At 36.7% G+C, this 19,874-nt stretch overlaps 1 protein-coding gene across 7 annotated transcripts in view; it reads right to left on the bottom strand.

Annotated features, from left to right (window-relative positions):
• The window catches only part of THSD7A (thrombospondin type 1 domain containing 7A), a 285,848-nt gene that overhangs the window by 12,891 nt on the left and 253,083 nt on the right, over positions 1-19,874 (bottom strand). For all 7 annotated transcript variants that reach the window (XR_007203813.1, XM_048304626.1, XM_048304659.1 and 4 more), the window contains 10 exons: positions 18,790-18,968; positions 14,948-14,953; positions 14,103-14,236; positions 13,334-13,487; positions 12,375-12,516; positions 11,790-11,905; positions 5,628-5,745; positions 3,686-3,831; positions 2,947-3,121; positions 707-880 (listed from right to left, as the gene is read on the bottom strand). Coding sequence is in view for 6 of the 7 variants with exons in the window: in XM_048304626.1 (XP_048160583.1) it covers positions 707-880; positions 2,947-3,121; positions 3,686-3,831; positions 5,628-5,745; positions 11,790-11,905; positions 12,375-12,516; positions 13,334-13,487; positions 14,103-14,236; positions 14,948-14,953; positions 18,790-18,968 (1,344 nt within the window). In the remaining variant the exon portion in view is untranslated. The remainder of the gene's footprint in view (positions 1-706; positions 881-2,946; positions 3,122-3,685; positions 3,832-5,627; positions 5,746-11,789; positions 11,906-12,374; positions 12,517-13,333; positions 13,488-14,102; positions 14,237-14,947; positions 14,954-18,789; positions 18,969-19,874) is intronic.

Genomic DNA, 19,874 nt, shown 5'->3' with positions numbered 1-19,874 from the left:
ATTAGGCAAGCCTAATGTAGTTGATGGGCAAAAGAAATGTTTCCAATAATCCCATAATGGTTGCAGCCCATCTGTTGTGCAAAACTCATTTAGGAGTCAGGTTCCTTTCCTGGTGACACTGAGCTTCAGCCAGTGCTCCAGTGATGAGGGCTGCATCTGTCTTTACATCTCAGCTCTTCTGTGCACATCTTATATAGTCTGGGATGAATCATGAAGTCCTTCTGCACCTTAGTTCTCTATTATAAATATAAAATTCCTTTTTGTCTGATCTGGACCCTGAAGGGACAAGAAATGTCTGCACAGGAAACTACTTTTCTTAGATACTTTGTCTACTACCATTGGTAAACATGGCGGAGACATTTTAATGACATTGTCACACAATTAACAATTCATAAATCTGGTTATGAATCAAAATTTAAAGATTTCTTTTTATTAATGTTACTAAGCAGATAAGGAAACTGTCCCATATAAAAAGAAATGTCATTATTAAAAAAGCTTAATTCTAAAGGGGTAACATATTATAGTTACCACTTGAAAGTTTTTCTGTTTACAGTTGATATATGGAAAACAAGAATTTAAGCACATTTCTGTCTATCAACTTTGCATTTGCCTAAAATTGATAACATAAACAGAAAGATAACAAAATTATGGTTGTTCTGTATTTTTTTCTTGCTGGAACAAGCCTTGCATATATTTTGGTGCTTACCATTGCATGGTCTTGTTTCCAAAGCCTGTTCTGGACAGAGATGTTGATTCTCTAAGTCCTGAATGATCACTGCTCGAGATCGGACTTGTATTCCTCCAAAACCAAGATCCTCACCATTAACACAGGTTAGCTGGCAAAGGCTCCATTCTGACCACTCTCTCAAGTAACAGTCCCCTGTCAAAGAGCAATTTATAAGATGAATGATCATTGTATGTGAAGAGGTTTTTGCAATGAATATGTCTTTTAAAAAAAGTCTAAATACAGTTTCCTTATTTTCCTTCTTTTTAGTTCCTTTCATTCCTCTTTTTAAACTGGACTAATAGTTAAGAGAAGATAACATTTCGATACTATCTGAATGTCTGTATCATAGAAAATATTGAAAAAGATTATATAAGCACCTATTCATTCTAAAGCAGTGTAGTTTCTTGTAGCATTCCCATAAGACCACTGTCATTATGAATCTCTTTGCAATGCTCCACCCAATGTCTGGATTTTTGTACATTTTAAGATACTGTGCACTGTATGCCTTATGCTAAATTTACATAACTTTTTTTCAATTCATCTTTGATCTTAGAGAACATTGTCTAGTATTAAAAAGACTAATTATTGCTTATCCCCATGCAGATTTTCTCTAAACAGACGTAGAAGCAACTGATGGAACATTGTTTGCAAGAAAGGGAAATGGAAATGTGATTAAAATGTCTGCTCTCCCTATTTCAGTTAGGGTAACAGATCTGTAGAATTCTATAGTGTAAAACCAAAAAACAAATTTATACTAATGACACTAATTAGCACGATCAGCTAAGGAACATTTAAGGAAGATCTGAGGCACAACCCAAAGAAATAGTTTTGTTAAAACGCAGTTGAAAATGGGACTAGACTGTGCACAGACTCATAAATAAACCTCTTAGTTCTCATTATTTCAGTGAGAAAGCCATTAAAAATTCATGCTACCTTGCATTATACTGATGAGAGATATAATCAGTACCGTGTTGACCAGACGCCTGATTAATGAAGGAATTTTATTTGCCAACCTTAGGAGAGCATGCAAAGAAATGAATAATTGACAAACTGATGTATACATAATAGGAAAACGAGTAGTGATTTTTGGAAACATTAGTTGGAGCGTATCATTAACACCTCCCCACAGGGCAGTTATTCTTGCTGGTTAAATGTGAGATTGTTGAAGAACAGGTTCCTGCTCAGCAAAATTTTTAAAGCAATCAGTAAGCAGCTATAATTTTCAAATAAAATTCACTAATATGAAAACATAACTACAGTCTTCCAATTTCTATTTAAGAAATAAAATATGTGAAAATCATGCAATTGGAATGCTAAGTACAAAGCAGAGGTGGAAATCTCTCTATTTTTTATTGATTGCTATTTATTGAGACAACTTTACCTTCATTCCAATCTGAAATGAACTGGGAACAAAATTCTGGGAAAGAGGAGTGTTTCAAGAGAACGAAAATAGAGTACCAGTGTGAAATGATAGCTACATTAGAACTGAAAGAGTTTATCACTTTTGAAGATACATCATTAATGACTACTGAACAAGAGCAATATACTTCAAATTTTACAAGTGTTTAGAATGAACTGGAGGGGTTTTACTGGAAATTAAACAGCTCTTATATGCTCTTAATCCTTCTCTGTATGACCATCATGAACCTGATCCTTTAGATTCAGTTCACAAAGGCAATGATCGTGTATGTCATATCCAGAGAGTTAAACAGCTAGAGGCACCCATGTTTTCTCAGAGATCAAAACTTTAGTTTCATTTGGAATAGAACCTTTAAAGGAAAAAATAAAATGCCTTAGCTTATCTGCCTTAGACACCCATAAAAGGCATCAAGTTTTTAGCCACTGGTAAAAGTACTAATAAAGTTGTTAGGTAATCTATGCACTTAACACTAATACTTAGCTGTAAACCAACACCTTTTCTCATAGAGTTAAACACAGGTTTTATTACAATAGATTTTGTGAAAAAATGAATACATCTTAGGTACTATCTGTGACAGAGACCATGTCTTTTATAAATTTAAAATCTAGTATTTTTTCTAATTGATTTATTGTCATGAAGCCGCTCCTAGGGAGTAACTCTGTTGGTCATTTGATGGATGAATCCAATCAGTAAAGCAGATAAAAAAGATTTAATTGCCTGTGGCTAATGCTGGCACTAATAGCTGTAATGACACCCAACCAATCTTGAAATGCAACATTTATTTGAACAGCTTTGTTACCTGGACAAGGGAGAGTACAGGTTTCCTCAAGTATTATCTTCTTATCACCATCTATAATAGGCTCTATTTCTCCACAGAATTCCTCATCTACTACTTTGCCAACATCTTCAGTGGATCCATCATAAACCACACAGGAAATGTTCCTCACTCGTGTTCCCTCTCCACATTGAGCATCCTACGGAAGGAGAACATACATTGATTGATACTGGACAGAAGAAAGTGCCAAAAGACTAGATCTGAGTTACATGTCACTCTATCTCCTATTATTTTTGCTTAACTACTTATTCATTCCAATAAGGAGAAAAAGAAGACAAAAGAGAGAAGACAGGGTTCGTTTCTTCTGAAACAAACAAAAAAAACCCAACCCAAAATTTCTGGTCACTGTTGCTTGTTTCTTAAATTATGGAGCTAATTATGCCTTTGAATTGAAAACACAGTAGTATATCAAGTGAAGATATCTTCTAGTAATGTGAATATATTTCTGCTGATATTCTTTTACAATAGAAGGATTTAAATTATTAGCAAAGGTGCTGCTCAGGTACCAAAGTTTACATTTATACTTTGAACATCTGTAGGACACTGTTGTATCCATTGACAAATATAAAACCTAATAAAAAACCCACACTTTAGTTTTTGTATAAGAGAGGTGGAAGCAAATTGTGAAGGAGGTATCCGGGCATATCACAAATATGCCTGGATCCACATGTCCCATAACTTCAAAGTCCCATATGGCTTTTACCTCTACTTTGCACGCAGACCATTGACCATATTGCCATCGATAACAAGGTTTTACTGGACAGGGTTTGAATTGCTCCATCTGAGAAGGACAAGGCCTTCCATCACCCTGAAATGGCTGATTTATGGTCCTTCTTCTGATCATTTTTCCTGTAACAAAAACCAGCAGTATAACTAACAACAAAGTAGTTAGACTGATTTATTCCTCAAGATGGTTCTATTTTGCTGAAAAGTGTTGTATTTGAATAAAGTAATTTTTTCCAGATTTGACAAACTGGATTGTAAATCAGATCTGTTGGCTCTTGTCTGTTATTATTATTGTCTGTGGGTTCATATTTTCCAAGTCAGACACTTTATATTCTGTCATTTGTTTGTAGTGTAAGAAGTGCAGGAGGATGTCTGATTAGGATTGTTCCTGTAACAGCAAATGAAAGCAGTAATTTCCTAGTTCAGAGCCTGAAGAAAAATATTCTTTATGAATGTGACAACATGTTTGTGGCATTTCAGTGGAGATTCCTGCTCTTTATCTGGAGTTTGCTGCTAGAAGAGGCCAACATGTTCTGTTCATCCCTAAGTTAACACAGAAACATGTGTCCCATAATTGTCTGATTCTGGCAAACAAGGACTTGCAATTTTCTGTCACTGTCTGTTGAAAAACATTATATGCAGATTTTGCAGGAAATGGAGGATTCTTCACTCAGGCCCAAAAAAAATTAAAATACAATAGGCTTATCTAACAATTATCTCTTCCTCAACAATGAGTGACATGCTACTCACTGAGATACAGGTTCTATTTCAAATACTGATATAGCCTGGAAGAGGAAGACATTTTTATCCTTTTAGCAATTCTTTCTCCTTTCATCTTGCAGTGGACATTAGACCATTGTGCTTCATTACAGAGAGTTCATATGATATAACTGAAAATTTCCTTCTGTGTCAGAAAGAATGGTCAAATGGCTGCTCTAGAGTTGTCACCTCACAAAGGTTTCCACAAAATCAACACAGCTGTGGTATTTTCATATATTTATAGATAAATATAAGAGCCAAGTCTGAAAAAAGATGTATTTATTTAAATTTGTATAGTGAAGCTTATAATAAACTAAGGCATTACACAGATTTACCTATATAACACCTGATGTTAGCCAGCCAAAAGAATTAATTTTAATTCCACGTTTCAATCTCATGCATTTTCAGTTGAGTACTCTAATGATAATGACACTAATCTTTTGCTGAGAGCAAGCTACACAAGCTACCATGCATAAGCAGAACAATATCAATCTCCCAGACAGCTGTGCTCACTGCAGACAGCTAGAAAGATGTTTGCCAAATGGAGCCTCATCATTCTTGAATTCACAGCTGCTCCAACTGATATGTTACAGGAGAAAAAAAGATTTTCCTGAAAAGTACTGGAGGAAAAACTCCAAACAACAGCAAAGAGCACACTTACACACAAAATTCTTCCTCAGCTAGATGGCTATTTGCATGAATTCACAAAACCAGTTAAGATTTGTGGTCATTGGATTTATTATATGGCTATAACTTGTCTAAAAAGACAAGTCACTTCCAACTTGTTTTTGGAACAATTTTAGTTTTCTAAACTCACCACTAATAATGAAACCTAGGAGAAAATCCCTCCCTACTCTTCCTCTCCCCACCAGATGAAAAATAAATGTTCAAATCCATGTTTACTTCTGTCTCAATACATTATTCATCATATTTCACTTTTTTCCTGGAATCAGAAAATATTTGGACCAAATTCCCATTATTTTCAGTGAGCACAGTCTCACTCAATCTTATTATTTCCATAAATAAAGCTGATTTACATATCTGTAACTCTCTCTATCTAGCTACATTTTTTAGTTCTGCAAAGAGAGGTATCATCACTTTTATTAAAGAAAAAAAAAAGAGAACTCAGTCTTTAAAATATGCCAAAGGTATGTACTGACCTGTAAGGCCACAAGTTTGAGAGCACTCAGACCAGGTGGACCAGTCAGAGAGCTGACAGTTCACAGGACATTCCACCACGCAGGACATATTCATTTGCCATGTCTTTTCCAAACCAAGCTGAAAGAAAATGTTAAATGGTTAGCCCACAACTCCAGGCCTGTACCATCAGTGTACAAAAAAGTACAGGTAAAAAAGTAAAGTAATTAGGACATTTCAAATTCTCATAAATGCATATACTGATCTCTATATACATGCATAAATACTATTTTCATTAATCATTTTCTAAACTAGAGCCTATAAATGGAGGGCTTCAACTCTACAGTATTACTTTTTACAATAGGTGAAGGCCAAAATAATTTAAGAAGTATTTTGAAAGAAGGATGCAAAAATACTGAACAGCTGTTAATAAGTGAATTTAAGTGGTACTAGAAGCCACATTCAAAACTAGCAAAAGGAGAAGGATGAACATGTATTGGATAGTCAGAAGATGTAGCAGATGCTAAAAGTTTACAGGAGCTCAAGAGAGAATGAGCAAGTTGATGGAAAAGAAGTCTGAAGGTTTAAACATACAGAAACCCCACCAGGCAAATGCAGTCCAAGAGCTGAAAACAGGTGGAGGCTGTGAAAGGAGTAGATGGAAACTCTTGTATGTCCGTGCTTCTTTCTCTTCCTTAGGCATCTGCTTATGCCTCTCTTGCTTTCTTCCTAATGTGCTGTATAAGTGCATGACTATTCTATTCTATTCTATTCTATATATTAAGCACCATGCAAAGATATTGACATGACATTGACAATGACTTGTCCGAAAAAAAGATATCTGCATTTTTTTCTGAAAAAATTTGCAAAAACCAGAATCCTCTAAAATCCATAAAGTAAAAGCTCCAGTTGCTGGAGGAGTATGAGAGAAAGGGACAGAGAAAATAATCAGTATAAGAGAAATGTTCGTGAAGGATGTCTGGACTTCAGGCGGCTCTCTTGAAAGCTGTTTATTGCATAGGTGAAGTTACAGCATTTCAGGGAGTGGGTATCCAGAGCCAGCCCTACAGCTGCCAGCTCCAGCTGTAGGCATACCTGAAGCCCCTTTCTGTTCAAGTTACAAAGCATTTTATACTTTTCTTTGCAGAGTATCTTAACACATAACAACCAATAAGCACCATACACAATACCTTTACATTTGCCTATAGCCTATCTTAGCTACTACCATCACCATATTATAGTCATTATTATCCAATCACAAGAGTAAGTAAGTTACAATTTGAGCTTACAATGGAAAATTCTCAGACCTCTCCTCTTGCTACATCAACATTTCTTGTTTGCCTGCGATAGCTCTTTTTGGTAAAGACCAAAATGTTTTCAATTTACTTATGCTCTTCTTGAGACTTATTTACTTGGTGAAAAACATGTCTTTGTAGTCACATACCTTTGTCCTACTCCTAAAAATCTCCTTCCAACTCATCTCCAACCTTTGCCTTCTCAGTTATTCAGTGGTCAGTGTTTCAGCAAAACATCTTTTACTCTATATCAAAACTTGCTTTCATTTCTATCTCATCCTCAGTTTCTACATTCAGAGATCTTTCTGCCAAGCCTACATATCTGTGAAACTTTCTTACCAAACTTTCATCCTCTCCAGCAAACCAGACTCAAGTTTTCCTGAAAATAAATTCTGTACTCAGTTCTTCCCCAGGTATGATTCAGCCTAACCCTGTGCCCCAGGGAAGCAGGAGTTTTATAATCATGCTCGGCACATGGCACAACGACTACATGATCCTTTGGTCTGATCCTGGACAGCCATTACTATGTTCTTATGAACTACCACACTCCAGATTTTCTCCATCTATGGAAGGAAAGAGATACTCTCACAAAAACACATGAAAATATATGATGCAAGATGAAATACAACTGATGGCAAAAATATTAGTATAACAATAATAACACCTGCATCCTGCACAGCTGAGTTAAAAGGGTAGGTCAGTGTATGATATAAAAAGGGTAGGGTGTATGATATAAAATGTGATGGAAAACCAATCCTGCCAATATGAACAGATCTACAGCTTTCCAGCACAAAGGACTGTCCTCCTCACTGGACCTCACCAGCAGACCTTGATCATCATTGAGGCCTTTCAGAATCCTAGGCAGTTGTGAATACCTTTAACTAGAAAAAATGTTTTGTTTTGTTTTTTAAAAAGCAAACTAGACATTTAAAAACCTATTAATTTTAATGACTGGAAAGGGTAATGGTATAAAGCCAGCAGTTAAGACTTTAAAAAAAGAGATAAACCCACTATTTCCTACTAAACACAAGCATAGAGCAATAATTAGGCACAACGTTAACATGTCCTCCATAAACTACCATAAGTACTGAAAATGTCTCCTTCTGATAGACTCACCAAGTTTTAAATTTGCATTTTCAGTACCATTTATTGAGACAAATGAAGATTTAGACCTCTGTTCTCTTTTATACATCAAAGAGTGAGTTCTTGGCTTTTCTCAGTGGTTCATCATAGCCTTGATTATACAGCTATCACACACAGACAACACCTGAAACCTTTGGATAATCTGGAATTTGGATGATTAGGAAGCTAGAGAACCCTCTTTGAAGTCCATATTTGGGTCAAACCTTCTGAGCAAAGGATTTAAAGCCTGCTGAATTGATTCCTGCAAGTTAGAGAAATATGACCGCCCTCTTACAAGACTGGATTTCTCAGCTGGACTTCAGCAGCTTGAGAGGGAAAAGCCCAAAAAAGATATTAACAATGAAGAGGAGAAAGCTGAAGGCCATTACCCACAGTGATCTCCTATTTGCATATCTCAGACACTGAAGTGCTGCTAAAATAGATCTGGGGAACAACTGACAGGCTGCAATTTGATAGTATTCACGTATTCCTTTCTCATCCCTCTCCTTTCTTGAACTGATGAACCACAATTCAACTTGAAGAGCTTAGAAAATATTTGAAAAGGTGTTCAGTAGCTCCCTTACCCTAAAGCCTTTGTTCTGGATGAGCTGCAGTTTCTGACTCAACAATGGCAAGTACTGAAAGCTACCCCTGTGTGCGCCGGGCACACATGCCAGGGGCAGCAGGCTACCAGACCAGCATGCTCTTTAAATCCTGTGATCCACAAGAAGTATCTGTATTTGTTTATAGGAATGTTTGGCACCAAAGATTAAACCCTGCTGCTGGAGGTTAATCATGTAATCTGACAAGCAGACTATTCACCAATAAACCAGCAAAGTCCACTTTTTAATGCAGACATGACTGCTGGTTTCTAGGCTTTTGTCATCTTTAATTAAAGGCAAATGAATAAAAATAAGTCTGTAAATAGGAATATGACCAGGATCAACTTGCTTTAGGTGGTTTGATTTTCAAATATTTAACGAAAGAAAGAGAAGTCAAGTTCCTGTGATAAGTAGAAAACAAGTAATCCAGTATTACTCTGCCTTGAGAGTTTGAAGAGAACTACATTAACATAACCAGGACTCAGAAATAAGCTCTATAAATTGATTTATCTTGGCAGTAATCAGGATGACTGGCTACCTTCTTTAGCTGATTGACTCAAATAAACACAAAATCATATGGACACATACAGAAATCAGAACACAGGTGCTCAGATGGAATGCTAGTATTTAACTATGTTGATGCTCATACCTGGAGATGGTGATAGACAAAATTCAGCATAAAGGTTTTTTTAATATATGGATTTATTATTTTCTTGAACCACATATTATACAGAAACTCAGAATTTGTAATTATGTGTCTCAATTTCTTAGCGATTAATGTAGGTTTTTCTATTGTGATCTCTCTTCTTTGCATGTAATAATAAGAAACACAAGCCAGTAAATGTACCTACATATAAATTAAGCAAGTCTTTATTCATACATCTAGTACAAGGTTTTACGATAGCCTAGTGAAAATTCATTAGCTAGGTCATTACAAAATTATTTCATATTACTCCTATTCATTAACTTTTCCAACCACATGTACCTTATTTTGAATTTCACTTAATCTTTCTGCACTGCCCTTATAATGCAAAAACACAGCAGAAACCCCCTCCCTGAAGGATCATTAGTAAGAAGTGTATAGTGTGTATTCATATTTTGATAATTTCTTGAATACTCTCTCATGACCTGGAAGGTCACAGAGCTGGCTTTCACATCTTTAGAGTCTTAACAGAAGGGTCTGTTAAGATCTGAACAGCTTGGCTTTCCTGTTAATCAGGTTAACAGGTTTTACTCCTCAGTTATTGGATCAGCCTTTGACCTCATTGGACTTCTGCTTACACATCCATAATTCAACAAATAGTCTTAACAGTGTGACTAGGGAGTGGATCAGAGCTTTCTATAAGAAGATGTATCTCTATATGTTCTAGCAAATCAAAAGTGCAAATAGGAATGTAGCGTGGTGGCTGTTGATAAATCCAGGACCCCACTGCAGAGATGTCTGTTAGCCAGTCATTTACAGCAAGTAGCTTTTGAGATATTATATTCTTGCCCTAATTATTTTCTGAGTAATAAACTTTCATTTCTTAAATGCAGGAAAGCTCCAGAGGTTTTCTGAAATGAGATTCCAGTGTAAAATGTAATCAGTTCTAAATGTTGTTTTAAATCTTTGCTTAACAGGAATGATTTCTTGGGTTTATAGTAGAAGAAATCTATTTTCCTGTAAAATCAAATAAATAATTTTTTTCTGTTGAAATATTTATATGGATGGATATTTTATATCATGTCTTGGTATTAATTAATAAATATTGAAGCCTCTTAAAAATGACAGAAATGGCAGGCCTTTTTTTTTCTTTTTCTTGACACATTAAAACATTAACAAAATGTATTAATACATTGCTTTATTAACTTCACAGAAACTTGATGGTAGGTAGTCATATCCTGAGTTTTTTCTTGAGACATAGTTTTTGTGGATGCCCCATCCCTGGAAGTGTTCAAGGTCAAGTTGGAGGGGGCTTTCAGCATCCTGCTATACTGAAGGGTGACCCTGCCCACAGAAGGGGGTTTGATATTTAAGGTGATGACCTTTAAGATCCCTTCCAACCCAAACCATTTTATGATTCTATGAAATTATTAGATTTGATTATAAACCCAAGAACTATGTAGGACATGGGACAGAAGTAAGTCTCATCTGAAATTCTCTGCCTTTGATAAGAACTTATTGATTCAACAATCCAGGATGTCGGAGGAGACTGGAGAAGTTTAAGTAGCTCAGATATACGATTACAAAACTATAGTCCAAAGTAAAGGATGAGTTTCCTGACTCCCTCCACTTCTGATGAGGCTCTTTTCTATGGACACATCCTGAAGAGCAGCTAGTTGAGAGAAGGGTCCTGCAGAAAAGCTGTTGGTGCCAAAACTGCTGTGGAGGCCTTTCCACCTTTGTCCCCCATTGCAAGTAATTTTATTTCTAATGTCATGGTGGTGGGGGAATGGCAGTAGAAACAAGTGCAGTCACTTTCCATCAGAAATGCATGTAGAATTGCCCTTAATGTAGTACTGGTGTTGTCTTCATGTTTTTGTTCATACTACAATGTCCATGCTATTGAAAGCTTTAAGACTGACACACAAAATTTCAGGAAATCAGTGCTGTCAAATTGGAGGTTAGTTTGAATATTTGCAAAACGGCTCTTTCAAAACTTAAGGGATCCTGTCTGCTAGCTAGTTCTCCCTATATGCTCCTACTTAGTATTACATTCATGTTGCACATTTTTTCACACTAGCTTGGATATCTTTTGCATCACACAGCTGGATAAAAGAAGTTAACATTCAGCCCAGCTGCAGAATGATACTTGAGAAATATTTTCCAACACATTGAGTAAATGATTGATACTGGCAGGTGTCCAAGACTCCATGCAGAAGTTGCATCAAATTAGAATTATGATTAGTATTCTGACTGAGATTTATTCCCTTTATTCTACTTTATTAATTATTGTTTCTAAGTAATTTCCTTCAGGACATAAAAATTAGCATATGTTCACAGAGGCACTTAAAGGTAACCAAAAGAAATAGTATAAAAATCAGTTGATGGCTCAGTTCATTTCAGAGGTACTTAACAATCCATGAATAGTGTTGCAAAACTTCTGGTAAAGATGCCATACAGCTCAGTTGGCTCATTATTAATTAGCACCATTAGAAGGGAGCTTACTCACAGGTACCCACTCACCTCTTCACAGTATTTCAGGTCAACCGATTTGCCATCACTGCGAACACAGTCGAGCATCCGTGTTTTGATACCACTGCCACAGACAGCCTTCTCGCTGAGCTGACACGTGCTCCAGTCTGCAAAGGAGGAATTCATTAGCCTTGCAGACTTTCAGATAAAATTCATAATGATCCAGTCTCCCACCTAACTCTGATGGTAACCCTTACAAGCAAATTTTGCACGTGCAAAGGCTCACAGAGCCCAGCTGCTACACCTTTTCATGAAACAGTGACCTTTACTGCAAATAGTCAATGCCACGGTACCTTCCTGAAAAGTTCCTATTTGGTTTTGTCTGTATGGATTTTGAGTAAATCACAAAATGATATGAGAAATACTTTTCCTGGAGTTACAGCATGCCCATTTCACCTGCAAATTCTCTATGTAATATATTATCTGGATCAAATGGCCTGAGTCAGTTTTCAGTACCAGTTCCACAGCTGCCTCTGGGTAAGAACAGAAAGCAGAAAAATCCATACTGTAAGGTCAATGGAAGTGAGCTGTAAGATGTAATACCAGGCTGTCACTAGAGCATAATAACACAAATACCTGTCACGTTGTAGTCATAGTGGTAGCAGTTCTTGTTCAAAGTGCAGGCTTCTGTCTCGGAGGCAGCAGGACAAGGCTTTCCATCATCTGGTTGTCTTAGGGATTCAGCTGACCTTTCACGGACACAACTTCCATTGCATGGCTTGAAAGTAAGATTGGAAAAAGCTTAGACATTTTGGCACCCTGTTACCTTTTTATGCAACATTACAACAACCTTTCAAGTAATCCCTTCAAAACACAAATTTAAAATAACAGGTTCATGCTACTGTATAAGAGAAACCCTTTCCTTGTTATTTCAGAGACAATTTAGTCTGCTCTTTCACCTTGGTACCACCCAAAGGGAAATATCTTTAACCTGGTAACACCTCTCTATTTTCCCAAAAAGTGCATATTTCAGTGCTAGTGCTTTGGAACTATTTCACTCATAAAGAGGATGCTCACTTTCCAAGTGCTATAATGTAGTGCACCAAAGCCTCAATACTGAGACAATTTTATTTTTTGTTTTAAGTTTTTTTGACATTTTTTTTTAAAATTGCTGTCACGAAGGAAGGGGAGACCCAAAATTACCTTTCTATGCTCAGTCTTGATCTACAAACTTTACTTGTACCAGGATAGTGACATTTTTAGTTCAGTGACGGTATCACTAAGGAGAGGCTCAGAGCTAGGCTCATAGTCAGATTCAAAAGCCACTGCCAAAGCTATTTCACCACACAGAAGGCCCCCCACACTGGGAAGGGTGACCATTGGGAACATTTTAGTCTGTGTTCTGGAGCAATATAGCTTAATGGAAAATACTGTCACACTTTAATTTCAGCCAACAGAAAACAGCCTTAAAGATGACACTACATATAGATATTTACACGTGTAATCAGTTCACCATCTTTGCAAAACACATAATACATACACTTTTAAAGTATCCTCCCAAAACTATAAATGTGACACTTCAGTATACTTCTTACCAAAGAACACTGAGACCATGATCCCCACTCAGACATAACACAGTCCTCTGGACACGGCAACGTGCATTTTCTAGCACCAAGTGGCATCTCTTCAGGATCACACAGATAGTCTTCTACTGTGTCAGAAGGACCATCCACAGTGTTTAGCATGCACCTGGAAAAAAGAACTGCACATAAACTGCATTTGCCTTGGATTTTGTATGGTATGTGTTTTACAGTAATCTGAGGCATTTTAACATTTTATCAGCACATAAATGAAATAAGTACTGATCTATGAATATCCAAGAAAAGCTGAAAAGCCAAAAATAATCCTTGTTTTTACAGACAACAGCCACATAAAGGCATGCACGTAATTTAGACAGCCCCTACCAGTGATTTGCTGAGAGCCCCATGGCAGGTGATTTGCTTGACATTAGCTTACCTCTAAGCCAGAATAAAGCAAATCATCTATAGTTTAGATTTATTTTGTGCATACTTCAGCTGATAACTTTAAATCCAGAACTACTGAAATTTCAAAAATTTTATATTCTTAGTATTAATCCTTAATTTAAACAGATGCCTTTTAATTACCAATGGATTAAATTAGGAATCAAGGTCTATATCTATACCCAGTAGACAGAGTTGTATTGCACTCTCTGAATCTATTCTATCAGCCAGGGTCCAGGTCTGAACTCAACATCAGGCATAACATAGAATTATGTCAAATTAAGTACAGACAAAACTGAAAGTGAAGGTTCTTTAAAGTGAAGGAGGAGAAATATTTTTTTACCTGACTTTCCTTGTTTGAACACCTTCTCCACAATTCTCTTTTAAGTCCACATTGGTCACCTTGCAGACACTCCAGGGCTCAGTAACCCATATGTACTGGCTGCAGTCACTGTGGCAGGGAACCACCTCATACACCTGGAATACACATTTAGTGTCAGTTTTGGTGCACACAAGTAAGATAAACATGCAAAAGTGATCATACAAAAAAAGAGTTAATGCTCTTTTTGGTAACAATAACAAATAAGAACTTGCTGATTTAGACACCATAGTAATAAAACAGATTAAATACTTGATAGAAAACTATTGAAATAGCAAAAAGACAGAAGCTATCAAATGATGGATTCTCTGGTTTCTCTGCCACTAAGCCCATGCTGTGCCATTTCCACTAAAAACATCAACACAACAAACATAAAGCCTGTAACTAGGCTAGCTCATGAGTATAACTTTTTAAAAAATGTTGTTAAAACTCTTCTAGCACTTTACCTCTATCCCTCACATCTCTTCTCCATGATTCCATCCCACTATTATTATACTATTATCCCAGTTATTAGTTGTGCAGTTTTTGTATTTCTAAGGAGAGGCGACCTCAAGAGAAATTATACCAATATATATTGATTCACTTTATTTATTAATTGTGTATGCTTAAAATCCCTCTAATAAATTGGGGTACCAGCATTAGTATTATGTTTAGGTTTGAATAAAAATTTTTAAATGGCATCTCATATAGCAATTTCTACAGTGTTCCATGTACTGACTCAAACAGACATTACAAAAAAAGAGACAGACAACATAGACACAATCAGGAAGAACATGTCAAGCTTATATCTCCATTTTAGAAACTCTTACCTGTGCCTGAAGAAAGTATTTTCATGAACCCAAAGAAAAAAAAAAACCAAAGAGAAAAAGTTAGAATTATGAGAGGGAAGCATAGGTATTTAAATGGCATCAATTTAGCTTTTATTATAGACAATATTCTGTTCCTCTGCAAAGCAAAAGGCATCAATTTTTTTCTCTTGGATCTCCTTTGCTGTCACAAGGTAATTTGCGAAAATTTGCCCTTGGAAGAAAACAACTTTGATAAATCACAACTGGTGGGAAGAAACTGTGTATTACCTAGCCTCTTTCCATGTTAGATAGTAGAACTGTTTTCTTTTTTTGCCTGTAATGAGCATCACACCTTCACACAGTAGGGAATCCAGTTTCCCTTAGATATGAGAAAATCCTCAGTGTTTTTGGAGGACACTGGTCTTCTCTATTAATTGAAATTCTTCTGACAGCATTAAGTGGAATAAATTCAAAGGAATAAATGGAACTGGCAGTTCTCATCCTTCCAAAGTTCCTAAGTCCTTCATGGAATTCTTAATTATGCAAAAATTGCCTTGAAATTATACCAGCTAATTTGACATATCATTCTAGGTATCAAGTCAGCACAACTAAAACTGCTGGACAATCTAAGACTTGCCTTAAACAAGTCCTTGATTTCTTTTCAGCAACACTGCTTGCGTATAAAAAGAGGGCTGATGTTTTGATAATTAACCTACAACAAAATACCACCAATCCCAGAAAATATAATCCCTTGAATGCTAAATGTGTAGGGTCTGATATCCTATCACTATGCAGCTCATCAGCCCATGCACAAGACCACCAGCATAGTCAACATACTTGGGCCTTCTGTGAACTACATAAACAATAAAAGACATAAAAGTGGGTGGTGAAAATGAATATTAAGGAAGGTACTGGACTCGGCTGAAAATTTGCTCTTTAGAATTTATCTCCAGAATTTCCAAAATGAGAATAGGGAAGCCTTAATTCAGGGAAATGTCTATATGTCTGACCCTGGTTAGCATAAGAAGAAATACATAAACCCCACACACTCAACAGCTTTTGCAGTAACATAAAATTTGGATATCTTGACAGAAAGCTGGAGGAGAACTCTATATTGCATTGCACATGTTAGAGGTGTTCTCCTGATCCTACTGGCACTTTTGTAGCTATGACTGCAGGCCACAGAATTTGGATGGTATAAGAGTTGCATACCTATCCTGCTCCTGATAAGGGGAAAAATAATGCCTGGAATCAATGAAAAGACTGATGTCCTTAATTTCTCTAACAGTCTCAGATTAGTCTCTTAATTTGAAATCATCTGATGGCCACTGACATGATTTTATATCAAACCTGACTCTAGTATTACTGCAATTATGATGTCTTTTAGCCTAATGAAGTCAGTACTGAGCAAGCTTCATTCAGTTGGAATGTGGTCTGGGAGCCACCCTGGCATGCCCGGCCCAGGAGGAAAGACACTGAGTGACACATCCAGCTTTCACTGCAGTCAGTCCTTCCTCAAATTACAGGCACACATGTCAGCCCTGAGAGACATTGAACGGCTTCTTAAAAAGGTCTTAAGCATTTTATTTCAGTGTTTCCCTAGCCTTACTTTTAGAAATTTTTCCCAAGGCTTAACCCAAATCTGCTGGCAGCAGTGTAAGCTCACTGCTTTTTATCCTATCCATGATGTCCATGAAAATGGATTATTTCCTCTTTCTTTGCAACAGCCCTTTATGTATGTACTAGCAGACTGCCAGCATTCCCCTCCCATCTCCTGTTCCCTGGGCTAGACATGTTGTAGTCTTTCCCCAGGGTCATAATTCCTAGATGGCATCTTACAGCATAGTCCCTTTGTAAATCATAGTCCACATAGTTGTGGGCACCAAAGATGCAATCTTACCACTATGGGCCATTTGTGTGCAAATAAACATGTTACATATATAAGTAATAAATATGTAACTAAAACACATATTTAATGATTGAAATGAATACTCTGAAAAGTCAGTACTTTTTCAGCTGAATGGTGGATCATATTTAGTTTAAGTAACTTATTCAGAATTGGAATGACTGTGTATTTCTTTGCATGTTTCTGAAATGACAGGGAATATATTCAAAAATGAAAAATACAGACTCTATATTCTTCAACATCCTTGTATTATCTGTGGAATGTCCTTCTCATGAAAATACTATATTTCCATTTTATTTATACAATAATTATACTTTGAATCGTCTACTATTATTTGGCAAGTATCACGTAACCACAAATCAAATGAGTCTAAGTACCGGCAGAGGGCAATAGTGTTGCATAAACGTGATGAACAGACCTCCAGCAAAATCACCTTTGATGCAGAAGAATACAAGCCTATTATGTACTACATGAATATTAAAGAAGGAAAAAGACTTTTGTATAGACTATAATTTGCTTCTATTGAAACACGTTCCTCCTAATTTAAAGCATATTTACATGCTGACCCAAATCCAGCAACCCGCATTCTAGTTTGTATTTCGTTAAAGTAGATCACAAACTTAGTTTATTAGCTGCAGTTTAACACTTATGATTTTCTAAATTAGAAATAATTACATCCCCTAAAGTAGAAAATTAGATCAACAAGCCATTTCATTTTGTGCTAGCAAAATGTCAATAGGATAATATTAAGTACATGCATTTTTATTCAAATGTAAATTGAGAGCACATTTTTAAAAAATCTTTGAATATTTACAGAAAAGACCATGTGGTTGTTTAATATGCCTCTGCAGACTACATTAAATTCAACAGTAATAAGAATATAAATCAACTTTGAAGAGCATAAGTTAATTGACAAGGAATGTTTTTCCTTTCTAAAACTCTCCAAGGAAAGAAGCTTCAGGGGTTTAACTTTGGCTAGTGCTAAACTTGGTCCCAAAGACTAAATGCCTATTAGTGGTCCAAGCATCCAAGCACTCCCAGGGTGCTCTTGGATCACATTTTATGGCTTAGTTTCACTTGAAGAGGATCCGGACTGTGTGGTCAGACTTCTCCTTACTGCAATATCAAGTACAGTTTGTGGGACAACTGGGAGATTGACTTCAGAAGTGCATTTGTGACTGGAAATGCACTGCCAGGGAAAGCATGCCCAAGAAAGTCAAGCTCCAGCTTGATGAGAACTCACTAAGGGACACTGGGATGATACTGTGTGACTGTTTGAGAGTTTTGTTTTCTGATCTAAGATATCAGGAAGTGACACAAAAAATCTTGCCAGTTTGAGCAACCAAAATGAGACATTTTACCCCCGTCACAGAATCACAGAATTAGGTTAGAAGGGACCTAAAAGATCATCTAATTCTAAGCCCCCTACCATGGGCAGGGACCTTCCACTGGACCAGTTTGCTCAGAGCCCCATCCAACCTGGCCTTGAACATTTCCAGGGATGGGGTATTCACAACTTCTATGCACAACCCATTCCAGTGCCTTACCAACCTCTGAGTGAAGAATTTCTTCCTAATATCTAATCCAAATCTACTCTCCATTTGAAGTCCTTCCCCCTTGTCCTGTCACTACACAGCCCTGTACAAAGTTTCTCTCCATCTTTCTTGGAGAATCTCTTCAGGTAAGAGATCTTCAGAAACACACTCTTCAAAATCTGCATGTAAACATGTTTTATTGTCTCCAATCCGCAGTTCAGAAAATAAGCAAAAGTCTTGCAGATGAGGAAGCAATGAAGGTAGATCCTTTGCTGTGGAACTCTAAACCAACACATACTCCTTCTACCTCTATCTGCCCCTTATGCTATACCATTTTTCTACATCAACAAAAAATACAGATAAAAGGGTTATCTGAGATATGGAAAAAGCTGTATCAATAATGTAAATATAAATCAAATTACCTGATTGACGTGATCTAGCTTTGGACATGGTCTTCCACCATTGTAGGGTTTTTCACGGAGCCATTTAGACCGAACCTTTACCCCACTCCCACAGGATTTACTACAGCGAGACCAGTTGGACCACTCACTGAGCTTGCAGTCTGAGGGACATGGAATAATACAGGCTTCCTCAATATACCCTGTATGAACGGAAAAGGAAGTGAAATCTCTTCAGCATGTCAGTTTGCCATTTCTCCCTGAAGCCCTCGTCTACTTCATTTAGATTCTCCAAAGTTTGACTTGACAGGACTGTGTGAATAGAGAGATTTCTTCATCATTAGGGCTAAATTAAATTCTGCAGAAAATTGACACATATAGCTGGAGACTGTTTTAGAACAGCAGCTGAGCATCCTCACTGCTCATCATCCCATCTGATTAGGATTCACACTCTCCAGATTTCAGCATTCAAACTTTCTGACAGCTATGGTGTAATTGACACTAACCATCTCTTGGCGGCATTGTTCTTACTCTGTATAAATGATACGTAATTTTTTTAAGGAAAAAAATGTTTAATTAAAGATACTCCACAACTGTATCAAGTAATTCAATTGTAGTTATACATCAAAAATCCAACTGAGAAGAAATGCATCTTGCTAGCCTGGAGCAAGGGAACTTAACACCTTGTGACCTTTCTAAGGCTAGAAAGAGAGAGTAGCCTGCCACGTTAATGATCTGCCGATTAACAACCATCTGCCCCCAGTAGCACACTGAATAATTACACTGAATGGAAAAGCAGATGTTTGGTTTGGATAAGTCATCGGTCCAGAGAGGTTGGAAGGGGGTATGACATGGTCTGCAGGGAGTAACATGAGGCCTCAATTCACTGAATAAGTGAAAATGTCTCTCTCAAAAGCAACATATGCCATAGCTATACAATATGTGTAATTTATTCCAATATTTAAGGGAGAAGCTATAATACATCAAATAAAAAGCTGGCCTTTATTGCATTTTTACTACAACTATATCCTGAACTCTCTTATCCCCTTTCCTCTATCAGATCTGCAAAGTACCATTAGCAAATATTCACATTACAGGTTAAAAACCTT

This window comes from Corvus hawaiiensis, chromosome 1 (assembly GCF_020740725.1).
Source record: "Corvus hawaiiensis isolate bCorHaw1 chromosome 1, bCorHaw1.pri.cur, whole genome shotgun sequence".
NCBI classification, from domain to species: Eukaryota; Metazoa; Chordata; class Aves; order Passeriformes; family Corvidae; genus Corvus; species Corvus hawaiiensis.
Note: the sequence above shows the minus strand (reverse complement) of the source record. Positions and strands in the feature narration are given on the sequence as shown.